This window comes from Crassostrea angulata, chromosome 8 (assembly GCF_025612915.1).
Source record: "Crassostrea angulata isolate pt1a10 chromosome 8, ASM2561291v2, whole genome shotgun sequence".
NCBI classification, from domain to species: Eukaryota; Metazoa; Mollusca; class Bivalvia; order Ostreida; family Ostreidae; genus Magallana; species Magallana angulata.
This window is the reverse complement of record NC_069118.1, coordinates 19,671,039-19,692,491: the sequence shown is the minus strand read 5'-3', so window position 1 is coordinate 19,692,491 and position 21,453 is coordinate 19,671,039. Positions and strand designations below refer to the sequence as shown.

The window sequence follows — 21,453 nt, the reverse complement described above, 5'->3', positions numbered from 1 at the left end:
TTAAATGTAAACATAGAAAGGTAATAAAAAAATTAATTATTATGGGAATCTATACGCATGATACTCAATTCAAATAGATTATATTATGATTTTATTATTTTATGTAGTAAAATCACCCTTCCAACTGTTACTCAATTACATAACAATTGATGACCTGGGGCTATAAATGTTCTGAGCTGTGTGCGCTGAAGCGACACAAGATTATCGGTCGCATGCGGCAATTGAATTAACACAGACTGGCCGAATAAACAAAGGGGTGGGAAAGTGAAACAAAATGTTACACATAAGAAACCACCAAAAATGATTTTCGACAGATCTTGCTATCTTTTCTCCAATTAAAAAAAAAATCCAGCGCGAGCACCAGTCAGCGGGGCGGGAGGAGGGGGGGGGGGGGGGCAGCAATGAGTTCGCTTCCACAATGAAACTACAGTAGTGATTAATATGTGACCGATAGAATCTAATCTAAAGTTGTTTAAACTCATGTGAATATTTTTTAAAATAATCATCGAATGCCTCAATTCAGGGCATTCCTTTATCGTGCTAGCACCTACCGCAAACATGTAACATGGAACTTTGATTATAATTTGATTTGATTTTTAAACTACCTTATACGCTATCGTATAAATCAATGCTTAATCAACTGTACAAGTAAAATAAATTTATCTTTTCATCTTAAACCAATATAATAGTTGAAAACATAATAAAATATAGTTGTGTCCGTGCAAAATATGAAACATAAACGCGTCATAAGGTACATGTAGAAGAACACGAACCGACCGCGGATCACTTATCCACTCTCGCCGGATCTCCTCAGCCATGTGCGAGGGATTATCATCATTTAAATGTTTAATATTTGAGGGGGGGGGGGGGTGTTGATTTAAAACATTAATTGTACAGTTTTTAAAGTAGTTTACATAAACAAACCAACCATCAGTTTATGTCTAACGATTTTTCCGATTTGGAGTAATACCGTTCATTAATATTCATTTACACTCAAATATTTAATAAAATATATACAAGTAGGACAAACTTTTATAACATAAAATTAAAACAGTTCTTGTATATACGGCTATATTAACTCAAACACGTTCATATGCATGTAAGTGTAAGTCGCAGTGTGCGAATCTTGTGTATTAAATACCCGCTTACCGCTAGGTAATGCAGCCGTCGCTGATCTCCTCGGCCGTGGGCAAAGAATATATTTCGTAAAGGTACAACGCACAGAAACGCACAGCTCACAACCAAGGAAGATTTGAAAAGTTTGCAATATAATGACCTTACTCTATCAAATAGAAGTTATATATTTTAAACTTAAACCCCACAATTGATCTTAGTCTATTATTGCTATAGAGAATGACATTGCTTTTATTAATTAAATGAACTATTTCTTACTTGACATCCAATCGTTTAATCCACAAAAGATTTTGTGTAATCAAAACTAAAACAATTCTTGAGTTCGCGGCTAAATAAACTCATATATGAGAGACGCAACTCTCGTGTATTAGATAACCGCTGACCGCTAGGTAGTCCAGCCGCGAGCATGGTGACCGATTTTCTCGGCCGCGGGCGAGGGAGAGCTTACGTAATGGTACACACACACACAGCTCTGATTCAAGGTAGATTTTAAATGCATGGAGTTAATAAATAAAATGTAATGCATAGAGTTTTTTAATTCCATATTTTGTGGTTAAAAAGAAAAGAAAAAGAATGTTTTGTTTTCCAATTGCCGTTTTTAATGATTGTGCACTAAGAACTTAACAACAATGACTTAAACTCCTAAAAAAAAGCATGTACTCCAACAAAAAAAAAATTCTTATAAATTAATGCCTCCTGTATAAACCAGCATACTTTCTGCGGCAACTTTATGCCAGTTGTACGCACAAAGACTTTCGTTAACTTGTCAAATGAAAACAGGTACATGTCAACATGTAAAGCTTTTTACACTCATACTACACAAATCACTTACAAAAAAATATTTTTACGACCTTTATGAGATCCCAACAAACAACTTTTCCAGCGACATCTATATCAAAATCCAAACCGTTTTTGAGTTATTAAGCAAAAACTTTTAGGGGCTATTGGCCCTTAATTTAAGGGGCCAGCCCTTTTTTTTTGGTGTCAAATGAAAGCCCTTGATATTCTGCACAACTTTTATTCTACATGTTTTAACAAAATATTTTTCGTTAAAAAGATATAAAGGAAAATATGTCTAAATTTTTGCACTTTTTGGAATCCTGTTTTTGACCCCCTACCTTTTCCTAAATAAGGAACGTAATCCAAAAACAAAAACCGATGTATACAACTTCAATGTCTTTGTTATTCAAATTCGTTGGATTCCCATTCCCTGCTATCATAGTCTCGGAGCCTTTGTCTGGAAACCAAAGGCCCTAAAAAATTTTAAAAGGGGAATTACTCGTTAACGGAAAGGGAATTCTAACTTTTATGAATTGGTGAAGATAGTGTTTTGTAAATTCCATTAGCCCTGAAAATTTGAGCAAAATCCGTTCAGAAATGAGCAAGATATGAAGCCTCAAAGTTCGCGTCTAGGAAGAAAAAAAAAAAAAGAAAAATAAGAACTAGAGCAAAGCTCGTTGCAAAGCAACGAGTGGGTCTTCCGTTAATATCGGAAGTAAAGCTGGAAGTTCCTGTATGAAGCAGAGCCCTTAAACCAATAACAAGAGTAACTAAAATAAAAAGATGAAAAAAATCGAATTATTCCTGGTACGACTTAACAAAATACGAATGATTTTACGTACGACTTAACAAAAACCTTTCTGATTTCAAGAACGACTTAACAAAAAAATCCGAATGTGTTCAAGTACGACTTAGCGATTATTTTTGGTACGAGTTAATTTTACTTTGAACATTACGCTATTTTTTAAACCAAGGATGAGGAATCAAAATTTCCGGAAAAATCAATTTTTAAACCCCGATATCTCTGTAATGCATCGTCCGATTTTCAAACGGATTTCAGATTTGAATTCACCATGGCAAGTTCTATAAGACTGATGTATTGTCTTATTTTGTACAAAAAAATGAAAATTTCCAAAAATTGGAACTGCTTCCGGTTTTGAGCAAAATTGATGAACAAAATTTTAAACCCCCCAGTACATTATAGAATTGATACATTTATCATCAGTAAAAATTTCAAAGCGATATCTTTAAAGTTTACGGAGATTTCTTCCGGACAAAATCACTTTTTTTAAATTTAAAAATGGCCGCCAAATTTGAACGGAAGTGACATAAATGCTGAAACTTTAACATATTTTAGGCACGGTAACTTTACAAAAGCTCTGAAAATTTCATTGAAATCGGATGAAAACTTTTTGAGATATAAAGCCGAGAAGGAGTCAGAAAAAAAATAAAAAATAAAACTAGAGCAAAGCTCGTTGCAAAGCAACGAGTGGGTCTTCCGTTAATGTCGGAAGTAAAGCTGGAAGTCCCTGTAAGAAGCAGAGCTCTTAAACCAATAAAAAATGTAACTAAAATAAAAAGATGAAAAAATCGAATTATTCCTGGTACGACTTAACAAAATACGAATGATTTTAAGTGCGACTTAACAAAAACCTTTCCGATTTCAAGAACGACTTAACAAAAAAAATCCGAATCTGTTCAAGTACGACTTAGCAAATATTTTTGGTACGAGTTAATTTTACTTTAAACATTACGCTATTTTTTAAACCAAGGACGCGGAATCAAAATTTCCGGAAAAATCAATTTTTAAACCCCAATAACTCTGTAATGCATCGTCCGATTTTCAAACAGATTTCAGTGTTAGATTTAGATTATTAAGCTCTACAAAATACATACATTTTTTTCATTTGATCAAAAAATTTAATTTTTCGAAAAATTTGAATCACTTCCGGTTTCCACCGGAAGTGACAGATTTTCATTTCTCGGCCCTATTACATAAGTAAAATGACAAATGTAAAATCGTTAAAAATTTCAAGCCCGTATCTTCAAGCATTTTTGAGAAAAGTCCCGGACAAAATGACTTTTTTAAAATTTTATAAATGACGTAACGTCAAAATGGAAGTGACGTTGTCTTTAAAACCTTAACATCTTAGAGGGACGCCAACGTGCTAATATCTCTGAAAGTTTCATTGAAATCGGTTTAAAACTTTTTGAGTTATGAGGCAAAAAAGGAGTCAGAAAAAAAAGAAAAAGTATAATAATAATAAAAAGAAACCGAAGAAAAACAAAAGGGTCTTCCGTTGGAAAACGGAAGACCCTAATAATAATAAAAAGAAACCAAAGAAAAACAAGAGGGTCTTCCGTTGGAAACGGAAGACCCTAATAATCTTAACCCGCACAATAATAGAAAGGTCTTCCGTTGGAAACGGAAGACCTTAATTATCAATGGACACGCCGACGTGGGTAATAACACTTAGTAACTTTATTATCGCCGAAACAGACAAAATAAACCGGCATATTTAGAATGTACATGTAGCGATAAACTCAAAGTGTTTTTGACAGTATTTTAAAAATGCCACGTTTTATTACAAACAAATTCTGCAGTAGATTTTTTGGAAGTTAAAAAACATGACATAAATTTCATACAGAACTAAGATTTTCTCACATGCGTCTGACGTTCAAAATTTTTCTTTTCACAACAAAATTATTCCCAGGAATATAATAACACTATTATAAAACAGAGAAATATTTTATTGTAATACAAAAGAAATATTTTTAACGTCAGGCACATGTGGATTTTCTTTCTGTCGACAATCGTAAACATACATACATTAAAATAGGCGTATGGGAAGAAAAGAAGTGACTTCGTTATATACGTCTGTGCTGAAAGGCGCTATAAAAGTTCCGCGAATGTAAATGAGCGAAAATACACCGTGGCGTCATTTTTCCACAATGCCCACTGCGCATGAGCATTGTCGGTAACTAAGAACTTAGACGCACTTACGACTGTAACAGACGTACGACAACGTTGTTATCTTACGACAGCTTTTGTGAATAGCACCATAAACGTAAACGTACGTTTGTCGTAAGTTTAGAGTGTAATCGTAGACGTACGATTTTTTGTGAATAGATCCCCAGGATCCCAGCAATGGTAGAACTAACTACTTTTTTATTGTGTTTATTTGTGACTGCACAGGTTAAAGTCTATTTACTTCTGAAACTATTCCTGAAACTATATATATATATATATATATGTGTGTGTGTGTGTGTGTGTGTGTGTGTGTGTGTGTGTGTGTGTGTGTGTGTGTGTGTGTGTGTGTGTGTGTGTGTGTGTGTGTGTGTGTGTGTGTGTGTGTGTGTGTGTGTGCGTTTGTATCATGCCGACACCTACGACATGTACTAGTTTACACACGTGCAACTTACTACATTTTCAAAACCTACGACACAAATCCGTGTAGTAAGTTTGCAGAACCCCGTAAATCGGGTTTTTCGACCATGATTTACCCAGAAAATACAAAATTATAAAAAGTGTGAGTTTCCGGTTTACACATGAATTTTGTTACACACGATATCGAGTCTTAATGGGGATGTTACACACTTTGCCCCCTTGCCACATTTGCGCATGCGCAAATTCAACTTCCTATGGAAATAATGGAAACGCAAAAGAAGGTACGATCACTTATTTCTTTCATGAAAAATTAATCTTTTGTTGATTTTTACACCAATTTTCTTTCGAATATATAATTTTAGATCATTTGTTTAAATGCGACATCTGATTTTTCGTTATTCTGCAGCTAAATTGAGGAAAATTTACATGTCTTTGTGTGTGTCACCTCATAAAGTTGTAGATGGTTAAGATGGTTTTCTTTTACGTTTAACTGGGTTTAATTTCGGTAGTAGTCAAACACATGTAGTGTGTGCTTTTTTTAATTTGTGTTTTAAATAATCATTTATTTCATTACAATTTTAGTATACCATTGAAATTTTTGATAAACTCTCAAAAAGTTAGAATTTCCTCTAGACTTTAACAAGTTGCATGTAGCACAATCGAGAATTATGTGCCTCCTGCATGTTCTTCTAAACATTTTAGGGGTTTTAATTGTGAAAATGTGTTGTTATTAGTTCGGGTAATTAAAGAATAATGAAGAAAAAATTAACATTAACTTGGAACTTTTCAAATTTAGACTCTCTACAGTATATACTTTTTATCAAGAGGAGAAAAATGTGGATTTCCTCAAGGGGGTCAACAATTTTTCATAGGCCTTAACTGGGGAATCTTTTAATTATATTCTCTTTTGGAATTCACAACAAACAATTAATCATGAAGAAATAAACAATATGTTTCTTAACTTTCAAATTTACACCCAACACATTTTATCCAAAATAAAGAAATATTTTCTGTTCAACGGCTTTAATTGTGGAGTTTCTTAGTAAAGTTCTCTTCAATCAATCAAGAAAAATTAGCAAATTGTTGCTCTATATTAATCACATATTAATTCTTTCATTAAATTACACCCTCATGAGAAAACTCTAAGTTTCAATTTAATGCCCCCCAAAAAATCAGTACGGTAAATCACTTATAAAAACCCTTTAATTTCATGAGCTTAATTTTTGCACCATAATTTACTCTTCCTTGCATTAAAACAAAGAAATGATTATTAGAATAATTATTAGGAAAAATCCTATTATTATTTACATAAACACCCATGGGGAAACCCAAACTTTTCATTTTAATGTTAAAAAATCAGTAATGTTAAACCCTAATTTATCCTTATTGACATTAATACGAAGTAATAATCAGTATTAGTTTAAGGGAAAGGCTCATTTACAAATTGCACCCCAAAGGAAAAACCGCGTTTTTCATTTTAATGTTAAAAATCAGTATTAAATTGAAAACCCCTTTTATCCTTTTTTTTGAAAATCCTATTATCATAAACTATGACCCATATAAGAAAACGCATTATTTTCTTTTTATCGTTGAAAGATCTGACAGGTATACTAGTAGTTAAACATTTAGGAAACCACATGCATCTTTCAGGACCAGAATGTACACCCTAATTCCCCCTAATGACATTATTACAAACAAATAATCAGCATTAGTTTGAGGAAAACCCTTTTATTAAGAAATTACACCCCCATAAGGAAACCAATAATTTCTAATTTAATGTTTAAAATTTAATACATGCAGTAAATCACTTAGAAAACTCTCTAAATCTTTTTTTATTATTATTATTATTATCATTTGCACCCTTATTTATCTTTCATTACATTGATACAAAGAAATGGTTCTAATAAGTTTAAGGAAAGATCCTATATGTAGATATATATGAAGTTTGATCCCCATGAGGAAACTCATTTTTTTTTTTCATTTTAAAATTTAATAAATCATTATAAAAACAATACCCCCCCCCCCCCCCCCCAAATCTTTCGGGATCAATTTTTACACCATATTCATCCTCATAATTAATGACATCAATGCAAACTTGTAAAACAAAAAAAAAAACCTACAAGAGAGCTAAATAAATACTGAATCTTGTAAACACTCTCCAAAAGTAAAAAAATATTTTTTAACAAGGTAATTATTTAAACAATTTTACTCTGCTTCATTTTCAAATTCATTGAAGTTTACCTCTTGTTTTTTTTTAAATTGAAGTTTATTGATTTGAGTGCCTGTAATACATATGAGAACAATTCTTTGTATACGAGTTGACCTGTATACGAATTGGTCTGTGTACGACTTGACCTGACAGTGTTACGACATATCCGGTAAAAAAATGTCACAAAACAAACCCCTCCATCCTGCATGCTTTATACGAATTACTACAGCCCACCAAAAAGGAAAAGAAGCTACGTAAGAACTGTAAGTCGTTTGAATAATTAGTGACAATCTTGTAGGAGAAGTTGAACGTGTGAACAAGTGTAGAACCTCTCTGCGTTTCGTCAGCATGTGCATGTGTTTAACAGCTGCACTTGTAACGTGATCAAGTCCAGCACAATCTCCTAATTTAGCTACATAGCTTGGTTATAACACTTTTTTTTTTTTAAATTGACATTTTAAATAACATGTCTTTTTTTCTTGTATTATTTTCATAAAATTATTTTGCTAAATAAATGAGAAATGTTTGGAACATATTAGTATGATTTTGATCAACGAAATCGATGCAATGCAATGATAAACAATAATTATTACCGTCGATTGACTAGATAGAATGGTCTTTTCTTAAAATGACACATGTCCAACTAACCCGGTTAAATGATAGAATTTGTGCCCTTTACTGTAATTCTTAGTAGCAAATGAAAAAAGAAACATCTCGGTTGTATCTTGCCTATATTTTCATTTGATTGGTCTCAAATACCTACAATGTTGCTCATTTATAATCCCATTTTACCAGATTAACGGTTTTGGCAATGAAATCACTGGTCGCCATGTTAATTAATGATAAAATCCGAGATATTTCGAGTGCAAAATGGCAGGCAAATTCAAACAGAGACACTTTTTGCCTCTGCTGGGGTTTGAACCAGGGTCCTCTGGCACGCCAGTCAAGCACTCTACCGAGCGAGATAAAGGGTTAACCCACTAGCCAGAGCTAGTAGGAATGCAATATACCTGACTCTACCACAGATATATTCACAAAATGCCTTGGTATGACCCATTATATTAATAATGAATATTTTGTGGACTTAATTACATATGCATTTTCAAAAAGGTTTGTAATATAAATGCTGTGTTTTACCCCTGCAGATTGTTTTTAATAGACTTAAATTCGATGCGGAGCAGATCCGCTTTGCAGCTGCTACACTGCAAGTATATTAGACGAATTCTTACTGTGACCTGAGCGTAGCCTGGTCACGGTAAGATTATTCTTTCTATAGATTGACCAGTACTGAATAGGGTATAGATTTGGCGGTGCTTTAAATGTTCCTGGGTGTTGATTTGAAATCTTTTTTTTTTCTTTGGCTGATGTACGCTATATTATTGCTGATAGTAATGCAATATTGCTTTATTTAGAATTTTGTCCTAAAAACTTATATTGGAAGCCATTTTACCATTTACGAATAAATCAATAAGTTCTGAATAGCATAGCTGTTTCCATGGAAATCGAATGCAGATAAAAAGTTTTAGCCCTATTTTTAAAACACCATCAATTGAACCTATTGAAAAAGAGGTTTGATGCATACCAACCAGCTATTGGCAATTCTTTTAACCTATACAGTTAATTTAATTTGCATAGATTCAACAAACAAGATCACTATAACAATACTTTAGACTACATGTAGTTTCTAAATTCCAATATCTTGTCGGAGTACAGTTGCCGCACCTCCATTTATCATTACTGTGGTTCAATATGATTTATTTAAGACTTAGTAAGAAAATTTAATGAATTCCAGAAGTAATTGTTTTAATCTATTTCTTCATATAATCCTGAAACAGACAAAAACAAATCGAGTTTTTGGAATTTGTAAAATGGCAGCTTAATAAGATTTTTCATCCTTCTGCATTTTTTAAAATTTATATCCTGCATGCTTATATGGGTATGTAAGAATAATACCAAAACAACTTTTGATAGAAGAAATCTTGTTACATGTGAAAATATAAGGCGTCAACAGACTATTTTATGCACATAATAACGTTGCAATGACCTGGCAAAGCAAAAGTTTAATATTGGTTGACTAATGTAAGACTGTAGTATTGAATACGTACATGTATATGACCGCAAAAAATGAAACTACTGCAAAATTTAAACAAGCATTATAAGTGTATTATATTAAAGGTAATGATTTTTTCTCCAACTTTTATTTCCATAACTATTTGCTATTCAACATATGAACTATTCGGAACTGGTCAACGACTGTATGAATAAAATTAAAGATTTACTATAAATTACAAAAGAGGTAGCCTAAGGGGACATTTACTTTTAAGTTGAAGTTTCTGACTAGCTTAATAATAATTCGGATGCTAAAAAGTTAAAGTCAAGTGAAGAAAAAGAGTAAAAATAGATATCAAAAACAGTTTCTGTGGTTAAGGAATAAGGTGCACCATCCAGTCTTTAATCTATCTTTCTATAGACTATCAGATGATGAATCAAATTGCCTTAAAAATAAGCCCCTTTCTGAGTTTCACATCACTTTATAACAAGATACAGGAATGCCTATTGGGGGCAGTCTGCAGAAATCCAACCCAGAATATTGGTAACAAAAAACACTAAATTCCTCTCTGACACAAACAAATAAAACTATTTCAGGGGGAGGGGATTGTAGCAGCTCATCTCATGACTTGAGGGTGGTACATTTAAAGGAAAAATTCAAATTCTAGATGGGGAGGGGGTGGTATATCTGGATGGAACAATGCATATAAAAAATGGCAGGTGAATAAACAAGGATGTTTTGCAAATAGGGCACATGTTGAAACATTAGATTGAAGTCATCATGGTAATACATGTAATTCATGAATTGTTCATGTCTAGTTGTCTATTTCTTGAACACCCAGCTAGCTACATGTACATCATTTTGACTATGTCTGTGGTTATCTGAATCTAAGATCAAGCAAGAGGAGATTTGATATTAGTATTGTCCCAAATTGTTGTTTTAAAAATTACAAGAGCCTTTTTTATTTATATTACAGAGATAAAACAAATACATACATGTATGGAGAACTCTCTCGGTAGTGTGAGCATGATGTATGAGTTGTCTAATTGTATGGTCTAATTTCAATTTGGTTGGACTGACAATTTATGAATATGAGCATTTTTATTTTCTAATTTTCTGTCTAAAATGTTAATCAATTAAACCTTAAAATGAGTTGTTTAATCTGCGCAATTCTCATCTGGTTTAAGGTTGAGACTGACTTTAGTTTGCATGGTTCATGTTTTTGTGCATTCTGATCGAGTAAAATACAGTGTATTTCAACCTTTTATGATTTTTATATAGATATAGACATTTATTAAAATGAACACAATAAACACATGATAAACAATTTTTTTTCAACAATTTTTCTGTGGTTTGGTAGGTGAGCATTGCCGTTGATCTTGCTTTATATGTCGACATTATGATAAAATGAAGCTTTGTAGGAGTATATATTAAGAAAAAAGAAAAAGTAAAAATCGTAACCCTTTGAAATTGTATACACTAAATGATGGTATCTCCAGGGTTAATTTGCTTCATTTTGAATGAATCCATCATAGCAATTAATCTGCATTTGTAATACATGTACCCAAAATACATGTATATAGCAAAATTTATCAACTGTTCATATTTTGAGATGACCCTCACTTAAACTAGATGGTTGAATTTAGTATTTTTTACATATAAGGTACAAAATGATATTGCTAATCGCGATATCACAATTCAAAGAAAATCTCTGTTGTAGTATTTTTTTAAATCTGCTACGAAGTGCGGAAAATGAAAATTCTCTAAATATTCCTATAGAAAAAATATACCTGTATTTTGAGATTGCCCCCAAAAAGAACCAGATGGTTGCTTTTTCTTTTTTTTTTAAACTAGAGCTGATGTAAATTACATATGGTTAAAAATAAAGAGGTTTTCTAATGGGTTTGCACCCCCCCCTTCCCCAATCGACCAGCTTAAATTATACTTGAGTTCAGGAAATCAGGGACATATACATGTATGTACACTCAGGTGCCAAAAGTAGGTCAATTTATTTTTTCTTTTCACCAGATATTAATTGAGAATTTTTTTTTTTAGAATTGTTAAAATGAAACCCTTTGACCATGTACATTGAAAAGACTTGGATTGATACATTAAGAATTTTTCTAGCTCTTTTTGCATCTTATTTGAATATTTTTCCAACCTTCTATTACTGAAATTTGATATAAACAGTTCAAAGTAAGATTTTTCGGCTCATACATTGCAAAAAATATATAGTAGAGCTCTTAAAAACTATCTCAGTGTTGTGTTTGAAATATTCAAATTTTACAAATGAGTTGTCAAAAACTAATGTACGACAACAAGTGGAAATTGAATCTACTATGCTGGAAATCAATATCAACTTCTTCAAAATCTGACCAATAATCTGACCTGAAAACCTTCTTAAAAAAAGTCTTGTTTTCGATGAAATATATAGGGAAAAACAAAAAATTTACATACTTTTGGCGCATTAGTGGACAATCATGTAATAATGCCTGATATTCATGGTCTGTGTGTTGCCTCTTTACCAATCTTGTGCAGTAAGTTTCAATTGAATAACATAAACATTATTTTATACATGTGAATTAACCCACCTTGTGTAATGAGTTTTCTTGCAACCAACATTTACCATGGTTGGTTGCATTGCCAACAATTTTATGTATTTCATATGCACATGTAGTGTCAATTTTCTTGCCAATATAATATATATTTCCTAGACACATATAGCAAGTTTCCCAATTACACCAGTATAAATTCACCTCACAGATGTAGTGAGTTTCATTGCCAATTAATGTACATTCCTACACACATGTAGTGAGTTAAACTTTGTTGTCCATATTCATTTAAATTACCACACACATGTAGTGAGTTTCCTTGTCCATATTCATTTAAATTACCACACACATGTAGTGAGTTTCCTTGTCTATATTCATTTAAATTACCACACACATGTAGTGAGTTTCCTTGTCCATATTCATTTAAATTACCACACACATGTAGTGAGTTTCATTGCCAATATACAGGTAACTCTCAATGGCTCGAACTTTGATTGGATCAAAGTTCTTGATCGCTGGAAGTGAGTCTAGGGTCCCGATTTTTTCCCCTATATAACTAAGCAAATTTACTATTGATTTCTCAAACTCTTGATCTCTCGAAAACCCTAGCTTGATCTCTCTAAGTCAAACTGCAGTCCCGTTCATAATCTATAGTTTCTTACTCTCGATACCTCAAAGTCTCCGTGTATCTCCAAGCGCTATACCTAAATAACACCTTAGACGCGGGACTTGTGTCACGAGTTGTTTGTTCAGGCGGCACTTGTCCTGCAAGGTGATAATTGTTTGATGACTGACTATACCAATACCTAATCTATAATTATCACAACCGTTTTACGATAATTTGGAGACGCAATGAAAATGAGAAATTAATTGAGATGAAACGATAATATTGAGCCATGGTCAAATTTTAGAATTATAAAACTGTTAAAAGTATGCTTATCAGCATCATTGTCATTGTAATGATTATATTGCTGAACAAGTTCTTACAGCTGGTGAAGGACCCTTACGGTGGGAACAATGGGTGATACTTAGTTATCACATTTATGACATGTTAATCGTCTCGCACTCCAGTAGTACTGAGCAATTTGGTCTTAATATGATGCATAAAATAAATAATTATATTATGAATTTATTCAATAGTTGTTTGAATTTAGTTTTAAAAACATCCAGTTCTGTATATTTTACTGAAAAGAAAACGTTGTTTAAGCATGAGCGTAAGGTTAGCACTAAATTAATTAAATGGCTTAATCATAACATCCGCTAAGACTAATTTTAAAACCCATTGGTCAACCCAGAAAATTCCGAACTCTTGAAAACTCGAACTCTTGAAACTTCAAAGTTTTTCCTTGGACCCATGGACTTCCAGCTATCAAGAGTTACCTGTACAATCCTACACACATGTAGTGAGTCTCCTTGCATGTCCATATTCATTTAAATTACCACACACATGTAGTGAGTTTCATTGCAAATATACCTTTCCACACACATGTAGTGAGTCTCCTTGTCCATATTCATTTAAATTACCACACACATGTAGTGAGTTTCCTTGTCCATATACATTTCCACACACATCATGTAAATGTATAGTGATTTTCACTGAATTGGATTTCATGTGATAAATCAATAGTCATCATGAGGTGATAATGATAATAATAATTAAGGTGAAAAGTTAATAATTATCCACCTTATATACATTTAGTATAATATCTCATAACTCACATTAATGAAGTATGGCATCTCATATAACTCACATTTTAATTTGTATTGGCATTCATGTACAACTTCTTCTTCTTCTTTTTTCTAGCTTATGTAAGTTATAAAGCAGTCAACTAAAAAGATGGCAGCTTATTCAAGGGGGAAAATTGCAGTAAGTGAAATTTTTAACATTGTACATACAGTTGAACTTTTAAGGTATATTTCAAACAACAGTACATGTGTATCGAATACCATTGATATGTTAAAGTTATTTGGGTGTGCATATCTCTCATTCTTAATTAAGTAAACATTTTACCGGTGATATCTCAAATTCTCATATTTAGATGTTTATTCTTGTTTTTGCTTAGTGTGACATATTGAAGTTTTCTATAATTGTCATACAGTCACAATATATGCTCAAATTGTTTTATCAGCAATTTGAACAAAATCAGTTGCTCGGTCTGTTTTGTTTGTAAGTGAAATTATCACAACAGAAAAGTGAATTAATCAATGGTTTTATCAAATTTATGATAATAAAAAAAACAATGCGACAGTATTAAGTATTACTGTCAGTCCCTTAAACCATCTACTTTCCCATTTTTTCGTGCATTCACCATGCGCTCACCGTGCATTCACCGTGCACTCACAGTGCGTTCACTTGCACTCTTCACTCCGCTCCTTTTGTGCACACCGTTCAGAAAGCTCTCATTGTGCGTTCACCTTTGTTCACTTATCATTCACCGTTCACTTATCGTTCGAATTCAGTCCGTTTTCATTCATTTTCATTCGGAACTTCAAAAATGAAAGAATCGATCTCAGCAAAATGAGGAAAAAAACCTTGCGTTAAGGTGAAAGGAAACTAATATTACACATAAAGCATCATTTTAATTAGAATTTAATCCGTGGAATTTAAAGTACACATTCTTGAGCAGGTCTGTTTTTTGCTGTTGTTGTTTTTTATCACTCTCCTAAACAGGCATTTTTTTTGTTGATCCGAAAATGGCTTAAGTATGCAGTTACTGTGAAAATTTTATGTTACACAATACAGCGATAAATTGATACACAAATAATATTTAATGATTCATTTTAAGATAGTCAGTCCAGTCGTTTAAAAACAGAAGAATTCAATCAACTAACGATTCGACACATATATATATATATATAAATGTAAGAAACAGACATTGTATTTGTGTATTTTTCACGATTCAAATAATAATTCCTTCGATTCCAAATCACAAACATATCCATGTTCGACAATAAACTGTCTAACTGAACAGATCAACTTAAGATAGTAAACATAAATGCGTGTTAATTTATAGATTAACAATGGTTTTATGTATTATTTAGACATTTTTATCCTTACATTACTCGATTATCTGTTGATAAAATTAATATTATGGTCTTAAATTTGGTTTTATTTAACTGTTATTCCTAAACATGCATAAATGGTATGGTATAATTTTAAAGATAATACAGGATAGATATTATTTGCAGGATAGCCGATAGGATAGGACTGTTTTGTCAACTTTCAAGATAGCAGCACTGTACGTGTAGTTTATTGGCATGTTTTTCCTGATTTCCGTCAAAATACAATGTAAGGATAACCATCGAGACACTCCGAAAAAATCGTTCATCTTGCGGTCACATATCGTTCACCGTTCATCGTTCAGCGCTTCATGTGCACTCTGCCTTGGCTCATCGTTCACCTTTCATTAGCGTTTACCAGATTCCGTTCAGTGTGTGCTTACGTAGAATGTTTCAGGGACTGTTTGTATAAAATTAGCATTCTAATTTATGTATGTAATATATCTTTTTTATGTATGCACGGTGTCAGGGCTCTACATTAACTTTTTTTCCTTCTTGTCCATTCGGACAAGTGATTATGACCGTGTGCATTATATAAGTAATATTAATAAAGTTTTTATTTTGATCTTGAAATAGTTGAAAAGGAGTTTGCAAACCAAAATGGAAGGCCTTAAGATAATTTGATTTTAAAATCAATGTGATAGTTTAAAAGACAAATTTTGCATATTTTGAAATAAAACTTTTTTCTAATGAGTAATTTATTTATGTGCTAGAAACAACGAATAAGCCCTAAAAGAGAGGCAGAATTTATGTGTCGTTCTGGACTGGACTGTGATGCATTAAAAGTTGAATTGATCAACAGAAGAATTGGTGAGTTGATACACATCTATTACTACTATACATTAAAAAAAAAGACTCGAATTTTTGGGCTTTAATATCGAGAAATCAGCAGAGAACTGTCTTTTGTTCTTTATTTTTTAAACATCATTGGTATTTGAAGATTACCAGTTTGTTTTTATTTTTTCTCAATCAAGCTTCGCTTATTAATAATCAACGAAAATTCCTTATAAAAATACGGAATCATCTGGATTTTTTTTTATTCTACAATCTTGCGCATGTGCATTCCATTCACGCTAAATCACGGGAGGCTCTTTAGTTTATGTTTCCACAATATCACACTTGCATGGATAAACTCAGAAACAATAATACACATATGTTTAAATTTTCATTGAAAATTTGCTATATCCTGAGAGTTTGAATGTCAACATGTTGTGTAAATTCGAAGTGAGTAAAAAACATTGGTAAAAAAGTGTTGAATTCTTCATTAATATGAATTAAATTTTTAGAAGAAAGGTATTTACAGCCTCAAAATGGTTTGTTATGAATAATTTGACTGTTAATCACAATGCAGCTTCAATAATTTTCTCCAAAACCGTTTCGAAGCGATTATGCAATTTTTTGCTACATTACGGGTATATGAGAGGCATTTCAACTGTGGTGAAGGCCTGTCCCGAGACACAGTTAGATTATTCTAACTAAGCAGAGTGTAGTGAAATTAATAGCATTATTGTAGGCTTAAAGCTTGGTTATGTAAATATGGTGTGTCGATGTATCTATTTCATGAATGTCCGATATCATATGCAATATGTCAAACCGTGCATGCACGGGTCAGAGTCTAGTGTAATAGAAAATAGTATCATTTCTTTGTTTTTATGTACCAATCTACTCAGTTTCACACATTTGTTTCCCTTGATTATGCAGATCCTTAAATGAAAAATGTCATTAGTTTCTGGAACAATTTTAGCCCCTTGCATTTGATAATCACAATTATACAAATAATTCCATAATAAAAGGCATTTATAAATAAATTAGGTTTTGTACATGATTTGTGAACACACTGTTCAATCATGTAATGCAAAATATTCACCAATATTTTTTTTTCTTATTTTAAGGATATGGGGTTTTTGCAACTCAAAATTTTCCAAAAGGAAGCTTTTTGGTAGAATATGTTGGAGAGAGAATTGTGCCCAAGGAAGCAGAAGAAAGAGAAAAGAAGCGCAAAATAAAACATACTAGTTATATGTTTTACTTTAAGTGGAATGGTCTGAAGTGGTAAGCAAATATGATATATTTATTGTGATTGTTATGAGAGAGAGAGAGATACAATTGTTTTATTTACCTATTTTAGATTTTTTGTAATACAACTTTTTCTGGTTCTTATGAGAATGTGAAATTGATATCCATATACTGTTTACTAGATGCTGGGAATTGTACAATTTAGGTCAGATTTTGATGACAGAAAATTAATTAGAATTTAATAAAAAAAATTGTGTTTGAATATTCTCACCACCCTGGCAATTTGTTTTTAGAAATTGCAGTGTTTGCGGCAGGTTATGAGTTCTGAGAATTGGCAAAAAACCATTGTTACGTACATTTCAACTAAATATGGAGATGAAAATGATATCCTGTATAACTATTTGCACTTTATAAAGGAAAGTAAAGTGAGCATGAGATAAAAAGTTTTATACAATGATTAGGTATTTTCTATTACCATGATTACACTATAATTCAGTGAATAAATCATTCTGACATCTTTGCTTGATGACTAAAATAACACCATGCATACGTAACAGGATTGGAAATATAATGACAGCCAAACAGAGATTTGAACCAGGGCATCCAGAATCACTAGATATGTACTCTACCAACTGAGCTATATATAGCCACCGATGATCAAACCAGTCCCACTTTCACACATATATGTGTAAATTCATTTTCATTAAATACCGGGTGCAACCCTGCAAAAATCTATAAAATTGCTTTTTTTTGTTTGTAGCATTGATGCAACTAACACTGAAAGAAAGGGGAAGTATATAAAGGACGAGGAAGTCGGAAGTCCGTTGAATAACTGTGTTATGCGCCTTTTGGCTACCGAGAATTATCCAAGGCTCTGCCTCTTTGCAAATAGAGATATTAAAGCTGGAGAAGAGTTAAGATATGATTATGGGGAAGCCAACCTACCTTGGCGACAAGTATGTGACAATTTTAATAATTGTTGATGTGTGAATGTGATTTAAATGTCAAAAGGATTTTAAAAAAAAATGCACATGGTTTAACATTTCATATTGTTTTTTACAACAAGAATTAGTATAATCAGTGAATCAATTAATTTTTAACCTGTATAATATTGAGTTTACTGCGCGAGAGTACATGTAGTTCAGAACTGCACAGTAATAAATACTATATAATTTAATAATAAATTGTTACAACTATTGTTCTCTTTAAGATTCACCTGATGATAATCCATTTGATGATAACCCATTTTATGTCAACCAGGACAGTGAGGAGAACAATGAAGGTTACTTTTACTTAATGTTTCTAGTGTTCATTTTGATTTGATACATGTACTTGTATTAAAATGTATTTAATATCTATGTGTAACATATGTCATAACAAATACTGGTACACATTTCCTGCACATGTGGTGAATTTCCTTTCCATTTTGAATGCATTTCCCACACATATGAGTGAATTTCTTCGCCAGTGTACATTTACTACACATGTAGTGAGTTTCATTGTCCATATTCATTTAAATTACCACACACATGTAGTGAGTTTCCTTGTCCATATTCATTTAAATTACCACACACATGTAGTGAGTTTCCTTGTCCATATATATATTCATTAAATTACCACACACATGTAGTGAGTTTCCTTGCCAATATACATTTCCACACACATGTAGTAAATTCCCTTGTCCATATTCATTTAAATTAACTTTTTCAGTGTTTTTGCTTGTGATAACATATGATAACACAATTGATTTTGTACTATACAGTCCATTAAATTCAAATAACGTATGATTTGGGCGCAAGCAGGGTTTGCTTATTTATATTCAAATATTTAATTGTACAACTGCTGGAAATTGTCAAATCCATCATAAAGCCCTCGAGCTTCATTGGATTTGATCATGCCCCGACCAAAATTATCACCCCATAATACATCTACTGAAAGAATGATTCCTTATTCCTTAATAACTACCACACACATGTAGTGAGTTTCCTTGCCAATATATATTATCTTCACACACGTAGTGAGATTTCTTTTCAATATACATTAATCATGCACATTTGAAAAGCAGACTTTGATGAAATTGATTTCGCTGACAAAGGTGTGTTTATAAATCATGTTTTTATTTTCTGTCTATTCCCCAAGAATTTTCAAGGCTGTTTATTGATGTGTCTTTCCTTCAATATAGAAACTATTGATACTGAAACAGAGAGTGAAAAAGAAGTTGATGATGATTCCAACACTGCATCCCCTATGGAAGGTACTTTTCATTCAGTTGATTAGATCCATATCTTTTTTAATATTCCCGAGTTAGGTAGCCTATTAAAGTAGAAGGTATTGCAACAAATGTTTCAGATATAAGTAGGGCGTGCACTGTTCAACCTGCCAACTGTGCAATCCGGTACACTGGACATTCTGTCCTCATACTTGTATTTTATTCCCAATTTTTTTTTATAATGTATCTAGGATAAAACACTACACTGTAAGTTTCATAACCTGAGGTTTTATTTGGTCAAAGTACTTTAAGTAATTCAACACATTACATAATGTACATGCACAGTAATTGCTTGTTGGCTAGGTTACCGGTACAAAGATGTCCTGTAAGGTTAAAAGTTATGGTCGTTTTAGAGCATAGTTAACTACATTTTCTAGTTAATAGTAAATAGTGTATACGGTGTAATTTCATACCTTTTGTGCTACTTGAGGTGAATTTTTATCGAGATGTAATTAACATTGTATATTGTATTGCAGTTCCATGTAAAAGTAAAAAGCTAAGCACAGAGAGATCATCATGCCCACCCCATGCAAAACCTGAGGCTCAAGGACAAAGTATTATCTTTGATTATATAAATTTAAAACTTTTTACGGACACCACCTGCCAGTTGCCATTAGTGACAGTAACTTAATTGCACATAAATTAGGTATTGTAGATTCAAGTTTGTTCAAATTATGGTCCCTGGGGGTAGGGTGGGGCTACAATGGGGGATAAATTATATATAGAGAAAATCTTTAAAAATCTTTTTCTCAAAACTATTAGGCCAGAAAAGCTCAAATTAAAATGGAAGCATCCTCAGGTAGTGTAGATCCAAGTTTGTTCAAATCATAGTCCCTGGGGGTAGGGTGGGGCCACAATTGGAAGATCAAGTTTTACATAGGAATATATAGAGAAAATCTTTAAAAATCTTCTTTTTTAAGACTATTTAAAGTATTTGGCCAGAAAGGCTTAAACTTGTGTAGAGGCATCCTTGGGTAACTATGTAAATTCAAGTTTGCGAAATCACAGTCCCTAGTGGTAGGGCGTGGCCGTGATGGCGGTTTGGATTTTTACATAGGAATATATAGAGAAAATCTTTAAAAATATTCTGGGAAAGTTTTCGGTCCTAAACTCAGTACTAAGTGTGAAAGCACGGGTTATGCAGATTTAAGTCTGATGAAACCCTGATTCCATAACGAAAAGTGGTGCCACAAAATGGGGGGGGGGGCTATTTAGGAATAAAGAAAAATCTTCTTACAAGTACAACAACAAAAGGGGCTTGGTATTTACCAAAAATAAAGAGGTGGATAAAAATTGGCAGATTTTCAAGTTTTTACTGTACTTAGTTGTCAAGATATTTTGATACTGTTATGCTAATTTGATCAGAATTAAGGCAATTGTTGCTCAGGTGAGCGATGTGGCCCCTGGGCCTCTTGTTTAAATTTTTGGATACATTGAATGAATGAATATCTTTTTACTATATTTCATACAGTTTTAACATTCAAAGGAAGGATACCAATTTTTGAATAAAGACTATACATTTGGGCTGAAGAACAAATAACCTTAATGACAAAAAAACGATAAAGATACAGCAATTTTTAAATAATAAAATCTTATTTTTTTTCACAGCCAGTGTTCAACGTCACACATGGACTGCTGTAGAAAGGCATCCTTGGAGCGACAGTTTAACAACTTTATCAAACTAGGGAAAACTCCTGGTCAGCTTGACTGTTTTAAAAACGCCATTAGGAAGGAAAAGGCATTATCAGGCTTCACTTGGCGCAATGTGAAGTTTGCTGTCAAAAACATAATACCTCTCGTCTGAGAAGTTGCAGAAAATGAAATTCCAGGTGGTCGCAACGTTAAATTTCTATGTGTTATAATTATGTTACCGTAATGAAGTTCGAATGCATACTGTTTGTGCTGTATTATCAATTTGTTAATAACATTATGCCAGTATCTAAATTTAATACAGGGTGCATGCATTTGTGACAAATGCTTATTGGCTTATACAAA

General features: G+C 32.5%; 1 protein-coding gene across 2 annotated transcripts; it reads left to right on the top strand.

The window, feature by feature from the left end:
* The first annotated feature begins 5,282 nt into the window (after positions 1–5,282).
* LOC128159723 (N-lysine methyltransferase KMT5A-like) lies at positions 5,283–21,174 on the top strand. Of its 2 annotated transcripts, XM_052822907.1 has the most exons (9): positions 7,652–7,774; positions 13,918–13,980; positions 15,887–15,983; positions 17,066–17,225; positions 17,950–18,145; positions 18,400–18,471; positions 19,372–19,443; positions 19,935–20,012; positions 21,067–21,174. In XM_052822907.1, the coding sequence occupies exons 2-8, from the start codon at positions 13,951–13,953 to the stop codon at positions 19,956–19,958; spliced, it is 651 nt and encodes a 216-aa protein (XP_052678867.1). In that variant the 5' UTR covers positions 7,652–7,774; positions 13,918–13,950; the 3' UTR covers positions 19,959–20,012; positions 21,067–21,174. The 2 variants fall into 2 exon arrangements, with proteins under 2 accessions (XP_052678866.1, XP_052678867.1); XM_052822906.1 differs by lacking the exons at positions 7,652–7,774; positions 19,935–20,012; positions 21,067–21,174 and adding an exon at positions 5,283–5,583 and having other exon boundaries at positions 19,372–19,497.
* The last annotated feature ends 279 nt before the right edge of the window (positions 21,175–21,453 follow it).

Bases quoted from the DNA above. Each gene is read 5' to 3' on its own strand.
- LOC128159723 (XM_052822906.1), top strand. From the start codon at position 13,951: ATGGCAGCTTATTCAAGGGGGAAAATTGCA. The intron at 18,146-18,399 runs GTATGTGACAAT...GTTCTCTTTAAG, and splicing joins CCAACCTACCTTGGCGACAA to ATTCACCTGATGATAATCCA. The intron at 18,472-19,371 runs GTTACTTTTACT...CCTTCAATATAG, and splicing joins CAGTGAGGAGAACAATGAAG to AAACTATTGATACTGAAACA.